Source organism: Trachypithecus francoisi, unplaced genomic scaffold, assembly GCF_009764315.1.
Source record: "Trachypithecus francoisi isolate TF-2019V2 unplaced genomic scaffold, Tfra_2.0 Lachesis_group19, whole genome shotgun sequence".
Taxonomy (NCBI): Eukaryota; Metazoa; Chordata; class Mammalia; order Primates; family Cercopithecidae; genus Trachypithecus; species Trachypithecus francoisi.
The window spans coordinates 34211088-34232304 of record NW_022681464.1 but is presented as its reverse complement, the minus strand read 5'-3'; the positions used below and the strand labels follow the sequence as shown (position 1 = coordinate 34232304).

The 21217-nt window shown below is 40.2% G+C and overlaps 1 protein-coding gene across 2 annotated transcripts in view; it reads left to right on the top strand.

Annotated features, from left to right (window-relative positions):
* The window catches only part of MIB1 (mindbomb E3 ubiquitin protein ligase 1), a 141203-nt gene that overhangs the window by 27445 nt on the left and 92541 nt on the right, over positions 1 to 21217 (top strand). Inside the window, exons 2-6 of one of the 2 annotated variants that reach the window (XM_033178159.1) lie at positions 457 to 628; positions 3334 to 3463; positions 8693 to 8797; positions 13697 to 13763; positions 15086 to 15290. In XM_033178159.1, the coding sequence (XP_033034050.1) occupies positions 457 to 628; positions 3334 to 3463; positions 8693 to 8797; positions 13697 to 13763; positions 15086 to 15290 (679 nt within the window). The remainder of the gene's footprint in view (positions 1 to 456; positions 629 to 3333; positions 3464 to 8692; positions 8798 to 13696; positions 13764 to 15085; positions 15291 to 21217) is intronic. The other variant, XM_033178160.1, reaches the window with a different exon arrangement.

Sequence of the window (21217 nt, the reverse complement as noted above, 5' to 3'; positions counted from 1 at the left end):
AATCACGAGGTCAGGAGATCGAGACCATCCTGGCTAACACGGTGAAACCCCGTCTCTACTAAAAAATACAAAAAACTAGCCGGGCGAGGTGGCGGGGGCCTGTAGTCCCAGCTACTCGGGAGGCTGAGGCAGGAGAATGGCGTGAACCCGGGAGGCGGAGCTTGCAGTGAGCTGAGATCTGGCCACTGCACTCCAGCCTGGGCGACAGAGCAAGACTCCGTCTCAAAAAAAAAAAAAAAAAAAAAAGAAAAAGGAGCAAAGGGAAAATATAACTTGCATTGATTAAAATAGTTGAGATCCATTATCTTGAAGCTATATGTGTTAAATTTGAAGTGTTATATCCCATTTTATTAGAGTATCTTGTAGATGTTCTGATCTTATTTTTTTCCCCCAAGGAATAATATTCAGATAAATAAAATTTGAGGTTAATCAGAGCATGTATCCTTGTTTTAATAGGCATCAAGCATGATGGAACCATGTGTGATACCTGCCGCCAGCAACCGATCATTGGCATTCGATGGAAATGTGCAGAGTGTACAAATTATGATTTGTGCACAGTGTGTTATCATGGAGATAAACATCATTTAAGACATCGCTTTTACCGAATTACTACACCAGGAAGTGAGAGGTAGGGAGAACCCTTTTTTTCTTCAACCGAGGGTTTTTGTTTGTATTCAAGTTATGTACTTCTGGGCCTTAAAAATAGGATTAGCAAATAGCTTCTGACAGTTGGTTTAGTAACAGGAGGTACCAAATAGTAGGATAGAAGTGGACCAATCTGCCATATAACAAGTGAAGAGCTCTGTGAAGATGGAGCTGTCTGTACTTTTCCAAGGTAATCTGGACTATTATTTCTCTGGCTTAGAGGGTTAGCACTACTGTACATTTGGAAATACAAGGGCATCCAAAGAGATAGCAATTATTTTCTTTTCACTATGCCTTCTAGTCTGTTAATTGATATCAGATGAATGGTAGGGCCCATTGATTGAGTCAATAGGCGTTTGTTTATTAGGACTACACGAGAGCTACTATGTTTATGGACACTAGAAGATAAATAAGACACCTAGTAGTCTTAAGGAGTTTACAAGTTTACAAATTAAAGGAAATAGTGAATCAGTGATTGTCATGTGATGTTTTAGACTGTGTTAGAGATATGTATTAAGTGTCTTAGGAGCAATGAGAGAGGAGTATTCATTGTTAACGGGCGCAGAGTTTTAGGCGATGGGATCTTCTCATGTAGATACAGATAATGCAAAGGAGCAAGAATCCAGACAGTCATAGGGAGGCAGCTAGGAGTAGGAGTAGATACATAGATTTTGGAGTCAGACTCTCTTGGTGTAGATCATAATCGTGCCACTTATTAACTGAGTAATTTTGAACGAGTTGATTATTTTTGTCTTTTGTTTGCAATTAAAATTAAGGAATAATAAAGACATTGTAAAAATGAATAGGACTGGGCATGGTGGCTCATGTCATTTGGCTCATGTCTGGCTCGTGGTGGCTCCCAAAATTCCAACACTTTGGGAGGTCTGAGGTGGGAGGATTACTTGAGGCCAGGCATTCAAGACCACCCTGGACAGCATAGTAAGACCTCATCTCTATTAAAATAAGTAAGTGAAAAGAATAGAACAGTGAAATAAAATTAGAAAAACAAAGCAAAAATCTCCAAACCTTTCTGATTATGTGAATGAGAAGGATGTAGAACAATAGGGATACATGGCCTTGGAGAACCAAGCTGGCCCAGATACTTGAGTGTAGAGTCTTTATCAAGATTCATAATCTTCTGTAAGTATGTAGTACTGTGAGAACAGGTTAGTATAGGTAAAATCCAGAGCACAGATGTATTTTACTGATATATACGTATGTTAATCCATTTTCATACTGCTGTGAAGAAATATCTGAGACTGGGTAATTTATAAAGGAAAGAGGTTTAATTGACTCACAGTTCAGCATGGCTGGGGAGGCCTCAGGAAACTTATAATCATGGTGGAAGTGGAAACAGACATGCCCTTCTTCATATGGCGGCAGCAAGGAGAAGTGCTGAGCAAAAGAGGGGGAAAGCCCCTTATTAAAATCATCAGATCTCGTGAGAACTCACTATCAGAACAGCATGGAGGTAACTGCCCCCATAATTAAGTTACCTCCCACTGGGTTCCTCCCACGACATGTGGGAATTATGGGAACTACAGTTCAAGATGAGATTGGGTGGGGACACAGCCAACTCATATCAATACAGTACTCTAAATTTTTGAATAATGGCTAGTTTTTTTTTTTTTTATTTTTTGAGATGGAGTCTTGCTCTGTCGCCTAGGCTGGAGTGCAGTGGTGCGATCTCAGCTCACTGCAAGCTCCGCCTCCCAGGTTCACTTCATTCTTCTGCCTCAGCCTTTCAAGTAGCTGGTACTACAGGCGCCTGCCACCATGCCCAGCTAATTTTTTGTATTTTTAGTAGAGATGGGGTTTCACTGTGTTAGCCAGGATGGTCTTGATTTCCTGACCTCGTGATCCACCCGCCTCGGCCTCCCAAAGTGTTGGGATAACAGGCGTGAACCAGCACGCCTGGCCAGAATAATGGCTAGTTTTAAAAAACAGATGATTTCACGCAAAAATCTGTTGATGGATTCATAGAACACCCTGCTCCCCTCCTCCCCATACAGAAGACTGTCAATACTGGGCTTACGTTTGTTCCTGGCAACAGTTTGTTGAAGCAGTGGAGCACTTTATACTGGATCCTTTAGACTGATGATGCTTTTGAGTCAACCAAAGTCCTTGCCATTCCCTGTTACCTTCCTAAGTCTGAGGTCAAGTGCCATTTGCCACTGTAGTGCTGTTTTTCTTAGGCTGTCATTTATATTACTCACCTGGAAGCTATAGAGAATTTGAGTTTGCCACCTCTACAGTAGTGAAGAGTATACTGATACCCTGAATTGCTTAGACTAGGATCATATGTGGAGTCCATTACATTTTAACTTTTGTGGCCTTGGGCACATTACTTCTTTGAGACTGAGTTTCCTCATTTATAAAGTGGGTAATATGGTGGTAACTTTCTCTTAAGGAGTGTAACACACTTTACTCCTATGCAAGTGCTTTTACATATTATATAATAAAAGCTCAGTAAAAGTTAGCTGTGATTATTATTACAACTACTACTGCCATCATCATCGTCACCTGTGGAATATAAAAGGTATTCCTGTGTCATGCTGTTATGAAAGTAACCAGAACAATTAAGAATCTTTTTACTTTCAAAATAACATTTTTATAATTTTGTTTTAAAAAGTAAATTATTATTACCTATTTTTACATACACTTGAAAATAAATAACTTTATTTTTAGGGTTCTGTTAGAGTCTCGTAGGAAATCTAAGAAGATTACAGCCAGAGGAATCTTTGCAGGTGCCAGAGTGGTACGAGGAGTGGACTGGCAGTGGGAAGATCAAGATGGAGGAAATGGACGTAGGGGAAAGGTACAGTATTTTTCTTAATTCATCATGTATTCTAGAGTATTATGTGTTCAGAAGCTTTTTATCACTACTGTAAATGAATTTCTTGGTCCATTGTTTTCTATGCCAGTATAAATTTTTAAAATCTTGATTTCTTTTTTCTCTGGAAGTAAAAAGATTGTTCTTGCTTTTTATAAGCATTGATGTTTCTTAGAGGGTCATTAGGTAGGTTTTACCTTCCCACCTTCAGGTTTCATATTGTCATTTTGTTACCTAGCATGCTTTTCTGAATGCATTTGGACCAGTCCTCCCTAAGCAGTGTCTCATGTCCTCGACTTTCCTGCTATTCAAATTTCATTTAAATTGACTTGTTTTATATTATCTTCCCTCAGAGATCTGTTTCTGAGGGGCAGTGGGCAATTACGCTGTTATCTAGCCTACCTACCTCTGTTACCCTTTGCAGATAGTGTAGTGGGCTCAGAATTTTAGGAGTAGGTCAAAGCAGAATATTCTGTGTGGTGAAATGAGAGACCTCAGCTGATCTAGGTGGCAGGGAATGGGGGTGAAGAGGAGAGTGGGAATGTCATCATTACATAGTCCAAATAAGCCAAGTACACGCGAGACTGTGAGTCAGGCTCACTTGGGCAGTGTGTCCACAGTTGAATAAAAACGGTACAGTGGCAGTAGGGATAAGAGCCTTCAACTTGTTTGGCCCCCACGTATTACACGGCTGCAATCTGGACGGGTCACTTTCCATACCTGGTGCCCAGCAATCATCCTGGAAGCTCCCTTTGAAGCCCTGTGATGAACAAAGATGCCTTTGCCTCTCTTCCTGACTGGATCTCATGTTTTCTGTATCCCATTATATCATCTTACTTAGCTTACCATCTCTTTTGGTAGAACACACATTCTGGTAACTTGTTTTGAAAGAGTATGTGAGAAGTAAAATTTTAATACTTTTATTTTGAAAAATTGACTTTATAGTCTTCCCCATAGTTAATTATATGGTCAGAGGGGGTTGGAAGTCATCTTTCCTCATCAGCTTTTGAAGGCATTTGCTGTTCGAAGCCACATAAATGGAACTTTCTGTTTTTTGCTATATTGGCACTTTTTTGGGATAAAAGTAGGCATTCTTGAGGCTTTGAGTCATTCGTATTACATTTTTGCTTTGCTTTGATTGAACACATGTTGTGTTTTGAGAATAAAATGAGGGCCAGGCATGGTGGCTCATGTCTGTAATCCCAGCACTTGTGGGAGGCTGAGGCAGGTGGATCACTTGAGGTCAGGAGTTTGAGACTAGCCTGGCCAACATGGTGAGACCCTGTCTCCACTAAAAATACAAAAATTAACCACGCATGCTGGTACACACCTGTAGTCCCAGCTACTAGGGAAGCTGAGGCAGGAGAATCACTTGAACCCGGGAGGCAGAGGTAGCAATGAGCCAAGATTGTGCCACTGCACTCCAGCCTGGGTGACAGAGTAAGACTCCATCTCAAAACAAACAAATGAAAAGAACAAAATGAAGAAAAAGAAATGAAACTGTCTTGTACATGTGACTCCAAGTGAGAGAACTTCATAAAATAAATCTTTAGAGTAACATTGTTAAGCACATTTTTAAGACCAAATGTGACTTCTATTGTCTGACTTTTTTTTTTTGGCCTATGTATGTGAATGAAGAAAGTTAACATCCCTTTTTCCCCTTCAGTGCTGGATACTTTATCCCACTCCCCTGATGTAACCCACGTTCATTGTATATAGTGTATTCTTCCTTTTTGTTTTTTTAAATATATGTTAGAGATGGAGTCTTGCTGTGTTACCCAGGCTGGTCTCGAACTCCTGGGTTCAAGCGATCCTCCTGCCTCCACTTCCCAAAGTGCTGGGATTACAGGCATGAACCACTGTGCCCAGCCTTTTCTTAAAGGGTTTGTTAAGTCTTGCTATACATGTTAGTCTTTTAAAGCTGTTTTTTATACAAAAATGATTAAGTATACTAGATCATAATTTTTTTTTTACTCTTTATTGTGGAGTATTTCAGACATACACTTGAGTAGAAAGTATAGTATAATAAATTCCCATGCACTCATACCCAACTTCAACAATTATTAACTAAAAAAAATACCATTTATTTGTTGAAGAAACTAGATTCTATTTGGCCAATTGATTCTTTATAGTATTCTTTAACTTCTTTCTCTTGTTCTTTTAATCTTTGTATTTCCTATAAACTAGTTGTTAGAGCTAGAGGCTTGATTAGATTCAGGTTCAATTTTATTTTGGCAAACATACCTCATGTGATGCTGTATATTTTCTACTGTATCACATAAAAGGGGCACATGAAGTCTGATTATCTTGCTATTAGTGATGTTAAGATTGATGAACAGATGCAAATTTTGTCAGATGTATCCTTTACAGAGTTTCTTGGCAACATTCTGTCTAATGGTTTTAGCAGCTGTTCCTTGCATGTGAAATTACTATAGTTATTTTCTTATGCCTTCCACTTTGTTTCCCCCTCAGTAATAAATCAAGTCATATTAAAAATGAAGGAATTTCGTTTAATTATTTGGACCTTGACTAATGAACTTACTTCTATTTCAAGTAATTTGAAATTTAAAGTAAATTTGATTTAAACAAAATTTGTCTTTGTTTTTTAGGTAGTTAAATGCTTTTTACTCATCCTATGCAATACAGACTTAATATAGCATCACATTTTTGAAAACAAATGAAGTTAAATCTGAATATATTAGAAACAGAAGGAACTTTTTGCTACAGATTGCATGTTTTACCTTTGAGTGCTAGAAACTGTTACTTTGGAAGGTTATATAGGGGTTAGTAGAGCAGAAATCATAAAGCAAATTAAGGTAAATGGTGGACTCTAACTTCAGGATGGTAGTTACCGCTAATGGGAGGCAAGAGTATGGGATTGATGAGATGGACATAGGGGACTTGAAAAGTATTGGTTATATTTTTTTTCTTAGGTTGGGTAATAATTACATGGGTATTCCGTTTATTTTTTTCTTTAAAGTTTATATATGCTTTGGGCGGCTAAGGCAGACGGATCACGAGGCCATGATCACGAGACCAGCCTGGCCAACATGGCGAAACCCCGTCTCTACTTAAAAAAAATACAAAAATTAGCTGGGCGTGGTGGTGGGCACCTGTAATCCCAGCTACTTGGGAGGCTGAGGCAGGAGAATCACTTGAACCTCGGAGGCGGAGGTTGCAGTGAGCTGAGATCATGCCATTGCACTCCAGCCTGAGTGACGAACAAAAAAAAACCAAAAAAAAAACCAAATTTACGTATGCTATATTTTATAATGTGTAATATATGTCAAAATTTAAAAGAACAAATGGACTGATTTACTAACAATTTAAAATACGTTTCAAGTGATTCATCAGATCTTAAACATAAAACCTTTTTATTTCCACAAATACATCATGAAATACCTGGCTTACAAAACTGTTTCTTTTTTTTTTTTTTTTTTTTTTTTTTTTGAGACGGAGTCTCGTTCTGTCGCCCAGGCTGGAGTGCAGTGGCCGGATCTCAGCTCACTGCAAGCTCCGCCTCCCGGGTTCACGCCATTCTCCTGCCTCAGCCTCCCGAGTAGCTGGGACTACAGGCGCCCGCCACCTCGCCCGGCTAGTTTTTTGTATTTTTTTAGTAGAGACGGGGTTTCACCGTGTTAGCCAGGATGGTCTCGATCTCCTGACCTCGTGATCCGCCCGCCTCGGCCTCCCAAAGTGCTGGGATTACAGGCTTGAGCCACCGCGCCCGGCCCAAAACTGTTTCTTTAGTACAGGATGAAGAAGAATGGTCATTATATATCTTATTTCAAGTAATAGTTTTTAAGTATATACCTTAAAAGTTATACTTCAGCCTGTCGTTCTAAGTAACTATGAAGGATGGCTGTGATTGTAAGTATCAAGATGTAGAAGAGTAATATGAATTGCATGTGTACAGCTTCCCACTCTTTGCTGTAGTCAGGTTTACTTGAGAAGGTCCAAGTTTAATGCTGTTTGTCATTTTTGTGTACAGGTTGAACATTCCAAATAAAAAAATCTGAAACCTGAAATACTCCAAAATCTGAAACTTTTTGAGCACTGACATGATGTTCAAAGGAAATGCTCATTGGACCATTTAGAATTTCAAATTTTTGGATTTGAAATTCTACTCTAAGTACCGTGCAGATATTTCAAAATGTGAAAAAATTTGAAATCTAAAACATTTCTTGTCCTAAGCATTTCAGATAAGTACACTCAATCTGCATGTGATTCTAGGCCTTAAAGCAATGGCAACCCCAGTATTTTTTTTTTTTTTAATTTTAATCCGGTGAATTCAAGAATCAGACTAGTTGGGTGTGGGGCTTGGAGATAGTGACTGAGTTTCCATGGTAGGCGTGCCATTTTAGGTAGGCGTGCCATTTTAGGTGGCCTGCAACTGTGGGATACTGCTGGAGGAGCAAAAGCAACTCAAGACCTACTTAAACATTGCCACCAAGGCTCTTCGAGAGCTTTGTGCTTGTTAATTTTTAACTGACCAAAAAGGTTTATCTTGAATCATTTTGGGGATTTTAAATTTCATATTGAGTAATGGGCTTAAAAGAATATACTGTTTTGGCCGGGCGTGGTGGCTCACACCTGTAATCCCAGCACTTTGGGAGGCCGAAGCGGGCAGATCACCTGAGGTCAGGAGTTTGAGACCAGCCTGGCTAACATGGTGAAACTCCATCTCTACTAAAAGTACAAAAATTAGCCAGGCGTGGTGGCGGTCACCTATAATCTCAGCTACTCAGGAGGCTGAGGCAGGAGAAGCTTGAACCCGGGAGGCAGAGGTTGCAGTGAGCCGAGATCACACCACTGCACTCCAGCCCGGGCGACAAGAGCGAGATTCCATCTCAAAAACAAACAAACAAACAGAAAACAAAACTGTTCTTAAAGGAATCCGTTTCAGATTAAAAATATTTTAAATTTTGTATCACATTCTATTTTCTGATAATCTATCACTGTAATCCCCAAGCCTCTTGATTTAAAATTTCTACAGTGGTTTTAGAAATTACCTTATAATTCTGGAAAAATATGGCTCTAATGATAATTTAACTATATGTTAGGAATGACATATTTGGCAAATAAGTATTTTTCATGATCCTGTTCCATAGGTTGCTAGATGAAATGATTTTTAAGATTTAAATGTAATAATTAAAAGAACTAAGCTCTTCCCTCCCCTTTAAAAAACTTCTTTTCTCAAAAAACGTCTGTTAGGTAACAGAAATCCAGGACTGGAGTGCATCAAGCCCACATAGTGCAGCATATGTCCTCTGGGATAATGGTGCTAAGAACCTTTACAGAGTTGGCTTTGAGGGCATGGTAAGTAGTGAAGAGCCATAGCAGGTGAAAGAGAATGTTGGATGGGTGAAAAGCTCTTACTGCTCTTTTATTATTTTTCCTTTGTCATCTCCCTTTGTCAGAACCTTTGCGTTTTTACTATGTTTCTCTAAACTATGTAATAGTCAATATGATTTGCCTTTAGTTAATGTTTGGGTACCTTACTGTATATTGGTTGTGTAGAGCTGACCCATTTTCAGTGTAAGTCCAGGGGGTTTATTTATGAAAATCTATCAAAAAGATTGGAAATCATCTGTTAAGACCACTCTTGGCATGGATGGACCTGGAAGACAGTATTATGAGATTTTGTGATATATTTGTATTCTGTGCTCTGGTAGCTTATAAAAATACAAATTACAACAGATATTAAAATTATTTTTTAAGCCGGGCACGGTGGCTCAAGCCTGTAATCCCAGCACTTTGGGAGGCTGAGACGGGCGGATCACGAGGTCAGGAGATCGAGACCATCCTGGCTAACACGGTGAAACCCCGTCTCTACTAAAAAATACAAAAAACTAGCCGGGCGAGGTGGTGGGCGCCTGTAGTCCCAGCTACTCGGGAGGCTGAGGCAGGAGAATGGCGTAAACCCGGGAGGCGGAGCTTGCAGTGAGCTGAGATCCGGCCACTGCACTCCAGCCCGGGCGACAGAGCAAGACTCCATCTCAAAAAAAAAAAAAAAAAAAAAAAAATTATTTTTTAGGAGATTCCTCCCCACCCCTTGGTATTTTTTAAAGTATAGTGTTGATAATTGAAAATGATTGACTTAGAAACACCTTGAATTACTTAAGTGGTTAGAAAAATAATGGAAGTTTATTCAATGAGTTGTCCTGTGTTTTTGTACTTTTTTTTTTTTTCTTTGAGACGGAGTCTTGCTCTGTTGCCCAGGCTGGAGTGCAGTGGCCGGATCTCAGCTCACTGCAAGCTCCGCCTCCCGGGTTCACGCCATTCTCCTGCCTCAGCCTCCCAAGTAGCTGGGACTACAGGCGCCCGCCACCTCGCCCGGCTAGTTTTTTGTATTTTTTAGTAGAGACGGGGTTTCACCGTGTTAGCCAGGATGGTCTTGATCTCCTGACCTCGTGATCCGCCCGTCTCGGCCTCCCAAAGTGCTGGGATTACAGGATTGAGCCACCGCGCCCGGCCTGTGTTTTTGTACTTTTCATGGACCATTGTTCAAGCGCTGATCTTGGCTGGACGCTGTGGCTCATGCCTGTAATCCCAGCACTTTGGGAAGCCCAGGCAGGTGGATCAGTTGAGGTCAGGAGTTTGAGATCACACTTGTCAACATGGTGAAACACTATCTTTACTGAAATACAAAAATGAGCTGGGTTTGATGCCATGTGCCTGTAATTCCAGCTACTCGGGAGGCTGAGGCACGAGAATCGCCTGAACTGTGAGGGTAGGGGTGCAGAGCTTGCAGTGAGCCGAGATCACGCCATTGTACTCCAGCCTAGGTGACGGAGTGAGACTGTATCTCAAAAAAAGTTGATCTTGCTATTCAGTTTATAGAGTGTAATAAATAAATGCCAAAATATTAATGCCTTTCACATCCTTTTCATCTTGAATACATTCCGTATTCAAAGAATTCTTTGAATTTCCTTTTTAAAAATCAGCCGTCTATGTTCTTGTTAGGAATGGAGAAAGTATCCCAGTGTCCCCTTAATTTATTTCCATTTATTTATTTATTTTTTGAGACAGAGTCTCACTCTGTTGCCCAGGCTGGAGTGCAGTGGCATGATCTTGGCTCACTGCAAGCTCTGCCTTCTGGGTTCACACCATTCTTCTGCCTCAGCCTCCCAAGTAGCTGGGACTACAGGCGCCCACAACCATGCCCTGCTAATTTTTTGCATTTTTAGTAGAGATGGGGTTTCACTGTATTAGCCAGGATGGTCTCAATCTCCTGACCTCATGATCCGCCCCCTTCAGCCTCCCATAGTGCTGAGATTACAGGTGTGAGCCACCAGGCTCGGCCTTATTTATTTACTTTTAGAGACAGGGTCTTGCTCTGTCACTCAGGCGGGAGTGTAGTGGTGCAATCATAGTTCATTGAAGTCTTGAACTCCTGGGCTCAAACAAGCCTCCCACCTCAGCCTCTGGAGTAGCTAGGACTGTAGGCGTGTGCCGACATGCCCAACTAATATTAAAAAAAATTTTAGTAGAAATAGGGTCTTGCTATATATATTGTCCACGCTGGTTTTGAACTCCTGAGTTCCAAGTGATCCTCCACCTTGGCTTTCCAAAATGCTGAGACTACTAGCATGAGCCACTACACCTGACCAATTCATTCCACTTATATATTAAAAGCCAGCCATGTGAATTTAAACAAATACTTTAGTTGCCAGTTTTTATTATTGTATATAGCAGTGGTTATCAGCTTTTCATTTTCTTCATGCCTCTGCCTGTTTTTAAATTGTCAGTTTTTTAGAATTCCAATTGATTATTAATTTTCTTCAAATGAAGCCTATGTGCTATATGTGCTCAGGTAGTTAAATGAATGGTATTTATGTAGACTGATGGCCGAGTATGTGGTTGTGCCATTATTTATTTAATGAGATTTCTCTTGATGGGGACCTCAGTTGGATTTTGTTTCCCCTGCTGCTTCAAGCAGTGTGTCAGTAAGCATCCTTGTGTATATGCCTTTGTACCTTATGGTATATTTCCTTAGGATAGATTCCAAGAAGTAAAATTGCTGGGGTAAAGTATTATATTAAAACAATTTGACAGCTGGGAGTGGTGGCCCACACCTGTAATCCCAGCACCATGGGAGGCTAAAGCCGGTAGATCACTTGAGTCCAGGAGTTTGAGACCAACCTGGACAATGTGTCAAAACCGTGTTTCTACAAACAATAAAAAAATTAGCTGGGTATGGTGGTGTGCACCTGTAGTCCCAGCTACTTGAGAGGCTGAGGTGGAATGGAAGTGGAAGGATCACTTGAGCCCTGGGAGGTGGAGGCTGCAGTGAGCCGTGATCATGCCACTGCACCCCAGCCTGGGCAACAGAGAGAGACCCTGTCTCAAAAAAAAAAAAAAAAAAAAAAAAATCCCAGAAAACCAGTTGACTCCTATGTCTCTTTGCCCAGGATTCAGTGACAGTAAAAGATGCTATAAAAGAGTTGGGTCCTGTGTGTGTGTGTGTGTGTGTGCATGCGTGTGTGTGCACATGCGTGTGCATGCGTGCAGGCGCGCACGTGCATATGTATTAGAGGAACTCCTTTCCTTGATATAGGGTAAGATATTCTAATCATTTACTATATACACCTGTACTATTAGGTACTTTTAAGTAAATCCAAATCCAAATTTTCACAGTATACACAAGGTTCTTCCTCTAAGCCCACATTTTCCGTACTTTTAATTATACCGCAGCTACCTCCCCCATTCAGATAGTAATTGGTTTTCTTGTAAAAGATAAATGGGAAGGAACTTTAGTTAACCAGGTTATGGCGAGGTAAGGACTAAAGTTGATGTAAGGCCGGGCACGGTGGCTCACACTTGTAATCCCAGCACTTGGGGAGGCGGAGGCGGGCAGGTCACTTGAGGTCAGGAGTTTGAGACCAACCTGGCCAACATGGTGAAATCCCATCTCTACTGAAAATGAAAAAATTAACCGGACGTGGTGGCACATGCCTGTAATTCCAGCTACTGGGGAGGCCAACGCAGGAGAATTGCTTGAAACCAGGAGGTAGAGGTTGCAGTGAGCCGAGATTGCGCCACTGCACTCCAGCCTGGGTGACAGAGTGAGACTCCATCTCAAAAAAAAAAAAAGAAAAAATTGATGTCAGTAGGAAAATCAACTGGACAAGGAATCAAAATACCGTATTTGGTTTCGTTATTTTCTACTTTGTATTGGCTATTTAGTTTTGAATAATTTCCAGGTTTTGGTTTGTTTTTGGTAAAAGTGTCTTTAAAATGGAATGTGCTGGCCTGGCATGGTGGCTCATGCCAGTAATCCCAGCACTTGGGAGGCTGAGGTGGGTGGATTAGTTGAAGCCAGGAGTTTGAGACCAGCCTGGCCAACGTGGTGAAACCCTGTCTCTACTAAAAATGCAAAAATTAGCCAGACCCGGTGGTACATGCCTGTAATCCCCAGCTGCTCAGGTGACTGAGGCATGAGAATCGCTTGAACCCAGGAGGCAGAGGTTGCAGTGAGTCACTGTACTCCAGCCTGGGCAACAGATCAAGACTCTGTCACACACACACAAAAAAGAATGTGCTGTGCACATTTCCAATAATAGATATTTGTTGTTCTTTTTTAGCATGTGGTTTTCAAAATATTATAATTAATATTTATTAATTGTAAGTATTTTAGTTTAATGTAATAAGATTCAGACATTTTATTTTGTTTGTTTATTTTTTGAGACAGAGTCTCTTGCTGTGTTTCCCGGGTTGGAGTGCAGTGGTGTGACCTCAGCTCACTGCAACCTCTGCCTCCCGGGTTCAAGCAATTCTCCTGCCTCAGTCTCTTGAGCATCTGGGATTATAGGTGCCCAGCAGCACACACGGCTAATTTTTTTGTATTTTTAATAGAGAAGGGGTTTCACCATGTTGGCCAGCCTAGTTTTGAACTCCTGACCTCAAGTGATCCACCCGTCTCTTCCTCCCAAAGTCCTAGGATTACAGGCGTGAGCCACTGTGCCTGGCCAGATTCAGACATTTTAATTTTGAACTTTAAAAGAAGGCTAAAAGTAAATAAAATATGACCTATCTGAAGATCAGGTTTCTAGTTTTTACAAGTACTTTTGAAAGCAGTATTTAGTGTGATTGTTGACCTGGACTATTCTTGACTTCTGTTTTGGGTATGTTCTGAATGAATATTTTTGCCTATTTCAGATATTGAGCCATATTTGAAGTTTCATGGGTGATTTTTCTGGTTTCTTTTCTTCTTAGTCTGATCTGAAATGTGTCCAGGATGCCAAGGGAGGTTCTTTCTACAGAGATCACTGCCCTGTGCTAGGTGAGTGAGAAGATTAGAGAGTATTACTAAATAATGGGTCAGAGTTCGTGGAATCAGTAAAATGTTTAAATTGGACTTCAGAAAAGTTAAGTACCACTAAAGTTACTTAGAGAAATTTTTTTTTGGCTTTACTTTGGTCTTAAAGTATTTTTCCTTTTATTATGCTTTATTTGGACTCAGAGTTGTCATGTCTTGAGAATTGATTAGCCATTTATGTCATAATATATTTGAAACTTCTGTGTTTTAACTGTAAATTATATTGTTGAAAAATTTTGCATTAGATTAAAACAGTTGTATGTCATAGACTATTGAGAATAGGATTTGACACTTTTGTGCTTAAAAATTCCTTAGAATTTTTGTCAAATTGTCTTCCTAAGAACAGCTCCAAGGTTAAGATAATATGTATAATTTCATGTATCATTAAAATGAAAAAAAAGGGAACAAGAAAACCAAAACTACCTTCATTTTATAGATTTATTGTTGCCTGGATGAACTTTTACCACACTCTACTGATCTGTATTCTCTGGTTTTCTTTCTCATGTGAACTGTGTTTCTCCTTCAAATCATTTGACTTGCCTTTGTAGCAAAAAGTGCTGTTTTTTTGCAGTATACTTTAATTTTTTTTTTAAAAGGAGAAGGCATAAAAATTTTATGTTTTTTAATGAGCTCATCTATTTATCTTGCTTTCACAAAACAAGCTTTCTTGTTTTGTGTCTTGTTTTCATAAGAAAAATGCAAAATCAACATGCATATTTTGGATCTCAGCCTAGTGTTTCATGATCTTGAATTCATCTCAGAACTAGCTTTTGAAAATAATCTGGGGAATGGCTTTGACATATTTTAAAATGCTCTTTAGCGCAAGAATCACAGGAACCATTTGTTAAAATAAAATAGTACTAAGCACTTAAGGGAAAAAAATAATTCCAGGCTTTCATTCATATTCTTTAGTTAGTTATTGTGGATCTGATGCAGTGGTAGTAAGTTATCCAGGCATAAAAAGTGAGCATTTTCAACACCTGGAACTTTGTGTTCTGATGTAAGGTTGAATTGTCTTTTATAGACTCTACTCTTACTCAGTCTTTGTTGTAACTCATCATATTATTTCAGTTTTTGAGTCTGTTTGGCTTTTTTCTTTTTTTAAAAAAAGCTTTCTAGTTCTAAAATTTTATACTTATAGTGAGTTCTCAAGACCTTTTAAAACTAGATGGTACCTGAAACTAAAATATCTACATGTTATTTAAAGATAACGCAGCTGCATGTTGTTGTGAGTTTTTTTCCCTCCTTTATTCAATTGCCTCTGAAATTCACCTGCCATTCTTCAGGTGAGCAGAATGGCAACAGGAATCCTGGTGGATTGCAGATTGGTGACCTGGTAAATATAGATCTCGACCTAGAAATTGTACAGTCTTTGCAGCATGGTCATGGAGGATGGACTGATGGAATGTTTGAGACTTTAACTACAACTGGAACTGTTTGTGGCATCGATGAAGATCATGACATTGTAGTACAGTATCCAAGTGGCAATAGGTTGGTGATATTTATCAATTTTTGATGATGACAAATAAAGCTAATATAGAGAAAAGAGTCTTAGAGAAAGCAAATAATGTGATACAACCAAATACTCATTAAAGCTAGCTTTTAGATGGTAAGTAAAAATCCAGAGTATATATTGGTAAGGTGGAGAGAAACAAATGGTAAGAATTATGTGTGTGTGTGTATGTGTGTGTGTGTCTCTTGTGTGTATATGTGAATTTATATGAGGATGTTTATGATACAGTGTTCTGTACACTATTTTTCCTTCAAGAGGAGAACACATTATATCACTATTAGGTCTGACTACAGCCTAAAAGTTCTGTGTTGGTAATGGACTATATCAGTCTACCCTGAATGGGAAGGGTTTTACATTAAAACTCCTTTGGTGCATATCTCCAGGGTCATCTCTTATTTTTTGTTTTTATTGATACACAAGAGGTGTACATGTTTTGGGATACATGTGATGTTTTCATCCATGCATACAATGTGTAATGATCAAACAGGCAATTGGGACAACCATCAGTATTAACATCACCCCTTCTTTACATTGGGAACATTCCAGTTCCTTTCCCCAGCTGTTCTGAACTATACAAGTTGTTAACTATAGTGGCCTAACTGTACTATCAAACATTAGATCTTTTTCCCTGTATCTAACTGTAGTCTTGTACGCATTTACCATCTCTCTCATCCCCACCTTTCTCCTACTGTTTCCAGCCTCTGGTAACCACCAATCAACTTTCTATCTCCATGAGTTCCACGTTTTACATCTCCTCATATGAGTGAGAACATGTGGTATTTGTCTTTCTTTGTCTGTCTTATTTCACTTAACATAATGACCTCCAGTTCCATTCATGTTGCTGCAGATGACAGGATTTCATTCTTTTTATAGCTGAGTAATATTCCATTGGGTATATGTACCACTGTTCTGTTCTATTCTGTTCTATTCTATTCTATTCTATATTTAGAGAAGAGATCTCATTGTATTGCCCATGCAAGTCCTGAACTCCTGGTCTCAAGTGATCTTTCTCCCTTGGCCTCCAAAAGTGTTGAGATTACAGGAATGAGCCATACCTGGCCCACATTTTCTTTATCTTTTCAGTCTATTTATGAACACTTAGGTTGATTTCATGTCTTAGCTGTTGTGGATAGTGCTGCAGTAAACATGGGAGTACCAATCTCCCTTTGACATACTGATATTCTTTCTTCTGGGTATATATACCCAACAGTGGGATTACTGGATCATATGGTAGTTCTGTTTTTAGTTTTTTGAGGAACCTCCATACTGTTTTTTGTAGTGGCTGTACTAATTTACAGTACCACCAACAGTCTATGTGTGTTCCCCTTTTTGTGTGTTCTTGCCAGCATCCGAAAAGCCATTTTCTTTTTTTCTCTTTTTAAAAATTTAAATTCAAAACTTTTTTTGGAGTAGAGACAGGGTCTTGCCATATTGCCCAGTCTGGCGCTGAACCCTTAGCCTCAAGTGATCCTCCCACCTTGACCTCCCAAAGTGCTGGGGGCTTGAGCCACCTCGCCTGACCGATAAAAGCAACAGTAGTTTGAGAGGACTGATATTTGTTCTTATTTAAATGTTTGGTAGAATCTAGCATTGAAACCATCAGGCCCTGGGGCTTTTCTCTGATGGGAGACATTTTTATTACTTCTTTGATCTTGTTACTCATTATTGGTCTGTTCAGGTTGTATATTTACATATATATATATATATTTATTTATTTTTGTTTTTTGTTTTTGTTTTTGTTTTTTTTTGAAACAGGGTCTCCCTCTGTCACCCAGGCTGGAGTGGCACCATCTCAGCTCACTGCAACCTCCGCCTCCCAGGTTCAAATGATTCTCTTGCCTCAGCCTCCCAAGTAGCTGGGATTACGGGCATGTGCCACCACACCCAGCTAATGTTGTATTTTTTAATAGAGGTGGAGTTTCACCACGTTGGTCATGCTGGTCTTGAACTCTTGACCTCAAGTGATCCGCCCACCTCGGCCTCCCAAAGTGCTGAGATTACAGGTGAGCCACCTTGCCTGGCCAGGTTTGATATTTCTTCATATCTCAATCTTGGTAGGTTGTTTATGTACAAGAATATCTATTTCTTCTAGATTTTTCAGTTTGTTGGTATATAGATGTTCATGATATTGTGTCATGACTCTTTGCATTTCTGTGGTATCAGTTATGTCCCCATTTTTGTTTCTGATTTTATTTGGGTCTTCTGGTTTTATCTTAATTGGTCTACCTAAAGATTTGTTGATTTTGTTTATCTTTTGAAAAATCCAGCTTTTTATTTTGTTGATATTTTCTTTTTATTGTCTCAATTTCATTTATTTCTGCTGATCTTTATTACTTCTTCCTTCTACTGTTGTATTTGCTTTGTTTTTGCTTTTCTAGTTCCTTGAGCTGTATCGTTAGGTTATTTGAAATCTTCCTACTTTTAAAATTATTATTTTTTTTTGAGATGGAGTTTCGCTCTTGTTGCCCAGGCTGGAGTGCAGTGGCGCGATCTCAGCTCATTGCAACCTCAGCCTCCTGGGTTCCAGCGGTTCTCCTGCCTCAGCCTTCCCGAGTACCCGGGATTAAAGGCATGTGCCACCACGCCCGGCTAATTTTGTATTTTCAGTAGAGGTGGGGTTTCTCCATGTTGGTCAGGCTGGTCTTGAACTCCCATCCTCACGTGGTCCACCCACTTCGGCCTCCCAAAGTACTGGGATTATAGGCATGAACCACTGCACCCGGCTTTAAATGATTGATTAGGTGTTTATTGCTATAGATATCCCTCTTGCTACTGCTTTTTCCATATTTCATAGATTTTGATATGTTGTGTTTACATTTTCATTTGTTTTAAGAAATTTTAAAATTTCCTTCTTAATTTCTTTTTCTTTTCTTTTCTTTTTTTTGAGACGGAGTCTTGCTCTGTCGCCTAGGCTGGAGTGCAGTGGCTGGATCTCAGCTCACTGCAAGCTCTGCCTCCCGGGTTCACGCCATTCTCCTGCCTCAGCCTCCCGAGTAGCTGGGACTACAGGCGCCCGCCACCACGCCCGGCTAGTTTTTTGTATTTTTTAGTAGAGACGGGGTTTCACCGTGTTAGCCAGGATGGTCTCGATCTCCTGACCTCATGATCCGCCCGTCTCAGCCTCCCAAAGTGCTGGGATTACAGGCTTGTTAATTTCTTTATTGACCTTTTCATTGTTCAGGATAATGTCTAATTTCTTTCTAGTGTTGTTCTATTGTGGTCAGAAAAGATACTTCATACCATTTCAACTTTTTTGAATTTAGTGAGACTTGTTTTGTAACTCAATATGTGGTCTCTTTTGGAGAATGTTCCTTGTGCTGATGAGAACAGTGTGTATTCTACAGAAGCTGGATGAAGTATTCTGTGTGTCAGTTAAGTATATTTGGTTTGGATTGTAGTTTAACTTTGATGTTTCTTTGTCGATTTTCTGTCTGGATGATGATCTTTTCATTACTGAAAGTTAGATGTTGAAATGTCCCCTACTATTAAAGATATTGCAGTGTATCTTTCCCTTTAGATCTGTTGATATTTGTGTTTTATATTTGGTTGCTTCAGTGTTGAGTGTGTATGTAATTGTTATATCCTCTTGCTGAATTGACCACTTTATAATTATATAGTGACTTTTGTCTGTTTTTACAGTTTTTGACTTAAAGTCTATTTTATCTGATATAAAAGTGTAACTATTCCTGTTCTTTTTTGGTTTCCATTTGTGTGCAATATCTTTTTCCATCCCTTCATTTTCAGTCTGCATGTGTCTTTATAGGTGAAATGAATTTCTTGTAGGGAATACAGAGTTGGGTCATTAAAGCTGTTTTCTTTTACACATTCAGCCACTCTTTTTTTTTTTTTTTTTTTTTTTTTTTTTGAGATGGAGTCTTACTCTGTCGCCCAGGCTGGAGTGCAGTGGCACGATATTGGCTCACTGCAACCTCTGCCTCCCGGGTTCATGCAGTTCTCCTGTCTCAGCCTCCCGAGTAGCTGGGACTACAGGTGCCTTCCACCAAGCCCGGCTAATTTTTGTATTTTTAGTAGAGATGGGGTTTCACCATATTGGTCAGGCTGGTCTCAAACTCCTGACCTCAGGTGGTCCGCCCGCCTCAGCTTCCCAAAGTGCTGGGATTACGTGCATGAGCCACTGTGCCTGGCCTCACTCTATGTCTTTTAGTTGGAGAATTAGTTCATTTACATTCATTGTTGTTTTTGATCGGTAAAGACATACTACTGCTATTTTTGTTATTTGTTATTTGGTTGTTTTGTAACTCTTTTTTTCCTTTTTTTTTTTTCTTGCCCTCTTCCTTTGTGGTTAGGTGATTTTCTTTGGTAGTATGTTTTAATGTGTTTTTTAAACAAATTTTGTCACTTTTTGTTTTTGAGACAGGGTCTCACTCTGTCATTCAGGCTGGAGTGCAGTGACATGATCATAGCTCACTGAAGCCTTGAACTCCTGGGTTCAAGCAGTCCTCCCACTTTAGCCTTCCAAGTAGCTGAAACTACAGGTGCACACCACCATGGTCATTAAAAAATTTTTTTTTATAGAGATGGGGTCTTATGATGTTGTCCAGGCTGGTCTTGAACTCCTTGTCTCAGGCATTCCTCCTGCCTCAGCCACCCACAATGTTGGGATTACAGGTGTGAGTCACTACGCCCCCCTGTGTTGTTTTATTTTTTTGATATGGAGTCTTGCTGTGTTGCCAGGCTGGAGTGCAGTGGTGTGATCTTGGCTCACTGCAACCTCTCCCTCCCAGGTTCAAGTAATTCTCCTGCCTCAGCCTCTCAAGTAGCTGGGACTACAGGTGCATGCCACCACGCCCAGCTAATTTTTGTATTTTTAATAGAGTCAGGGTTTCACCATGTTAGCCAGGCTGGTCTCGATCTCCTAACCTAGTGATCCGCCCTCCTTGGCCTCCCAAAGTGCTGGGATTACAGGCGTGAGCCACCGCGCCCAGCCCTGTGTTGCTCATTTTTAGTATAGCTACTATATGTTTTTTCTTCCTGGTTACCATGAAGCTTACAAAAAGCATCTTATATGTGGGTAGCAAGCCACCCAGGTGCCGAGGCAAGAGACCAAGGGCACAAGCTATTCCAGTATAATAAAGAAAATATATAGAATAAGAATAGTTATAATAGTTATACTAGAAATAGATTATAGATTTGATTATATATGAATATTATTAATCATTAGTTTGTAGCATTACTCTTTATTCCAATATTATAATAATCTTTGTTCTATAGTTATAACCTAGGAAAAATCAGGCCATACAGAGATAGGAGCTAAAGGGACATGGTGAGAAGTGACCAGAAGACAAGAGTGTGAGCCCTCTGTTACGCCCAGACAGGGCCACTAGAGGGCTCCTTGGTCTAGCGGTAACACTGGTGCCTGGGAAGGCACCCATTACTTAGCAGACCTTGGTCTAGCGGTAGTGCCAGTGCCTGGGAAGGCACCCATTACTTAGCAAGGGGAGTTAGAGAAGACTGCTCTGCCACCTCTTGTGGAAGGCCAGACATCAGTCAGGCCCGCCTACAGCCATCCGGAGGCCTAAATGTCTCCTTGTGATGCTGTGCTTCAGCGGTCACACTCCTGGTCCATTTTCATGTTTCGCCCTGTACACCTGGTTCTGCCTTCTAGATAGAAGTAGCAGAATTAGTGGAAGTATTAAAGCTGTTGATCTCTCCGAAAAGTGCATAGAAGAAATAATGACGTAAGCTGTCCCCTCTCTCTTTCCGCCTCAGCTACCAAATAGGGAAGGGCCCCCTGTCCGGTGGACACGTGACTTGTGTGACCTTACCTATCATTGAAGATGACTCACACTCCTTACCCTGCCCCCTTGCCTTGTATACAGTAAATAACAGCGTGGCCAGGCACTTGGGCAACTACCGGTCTCTGTGTCTTGGTGGTAGTGGTCCC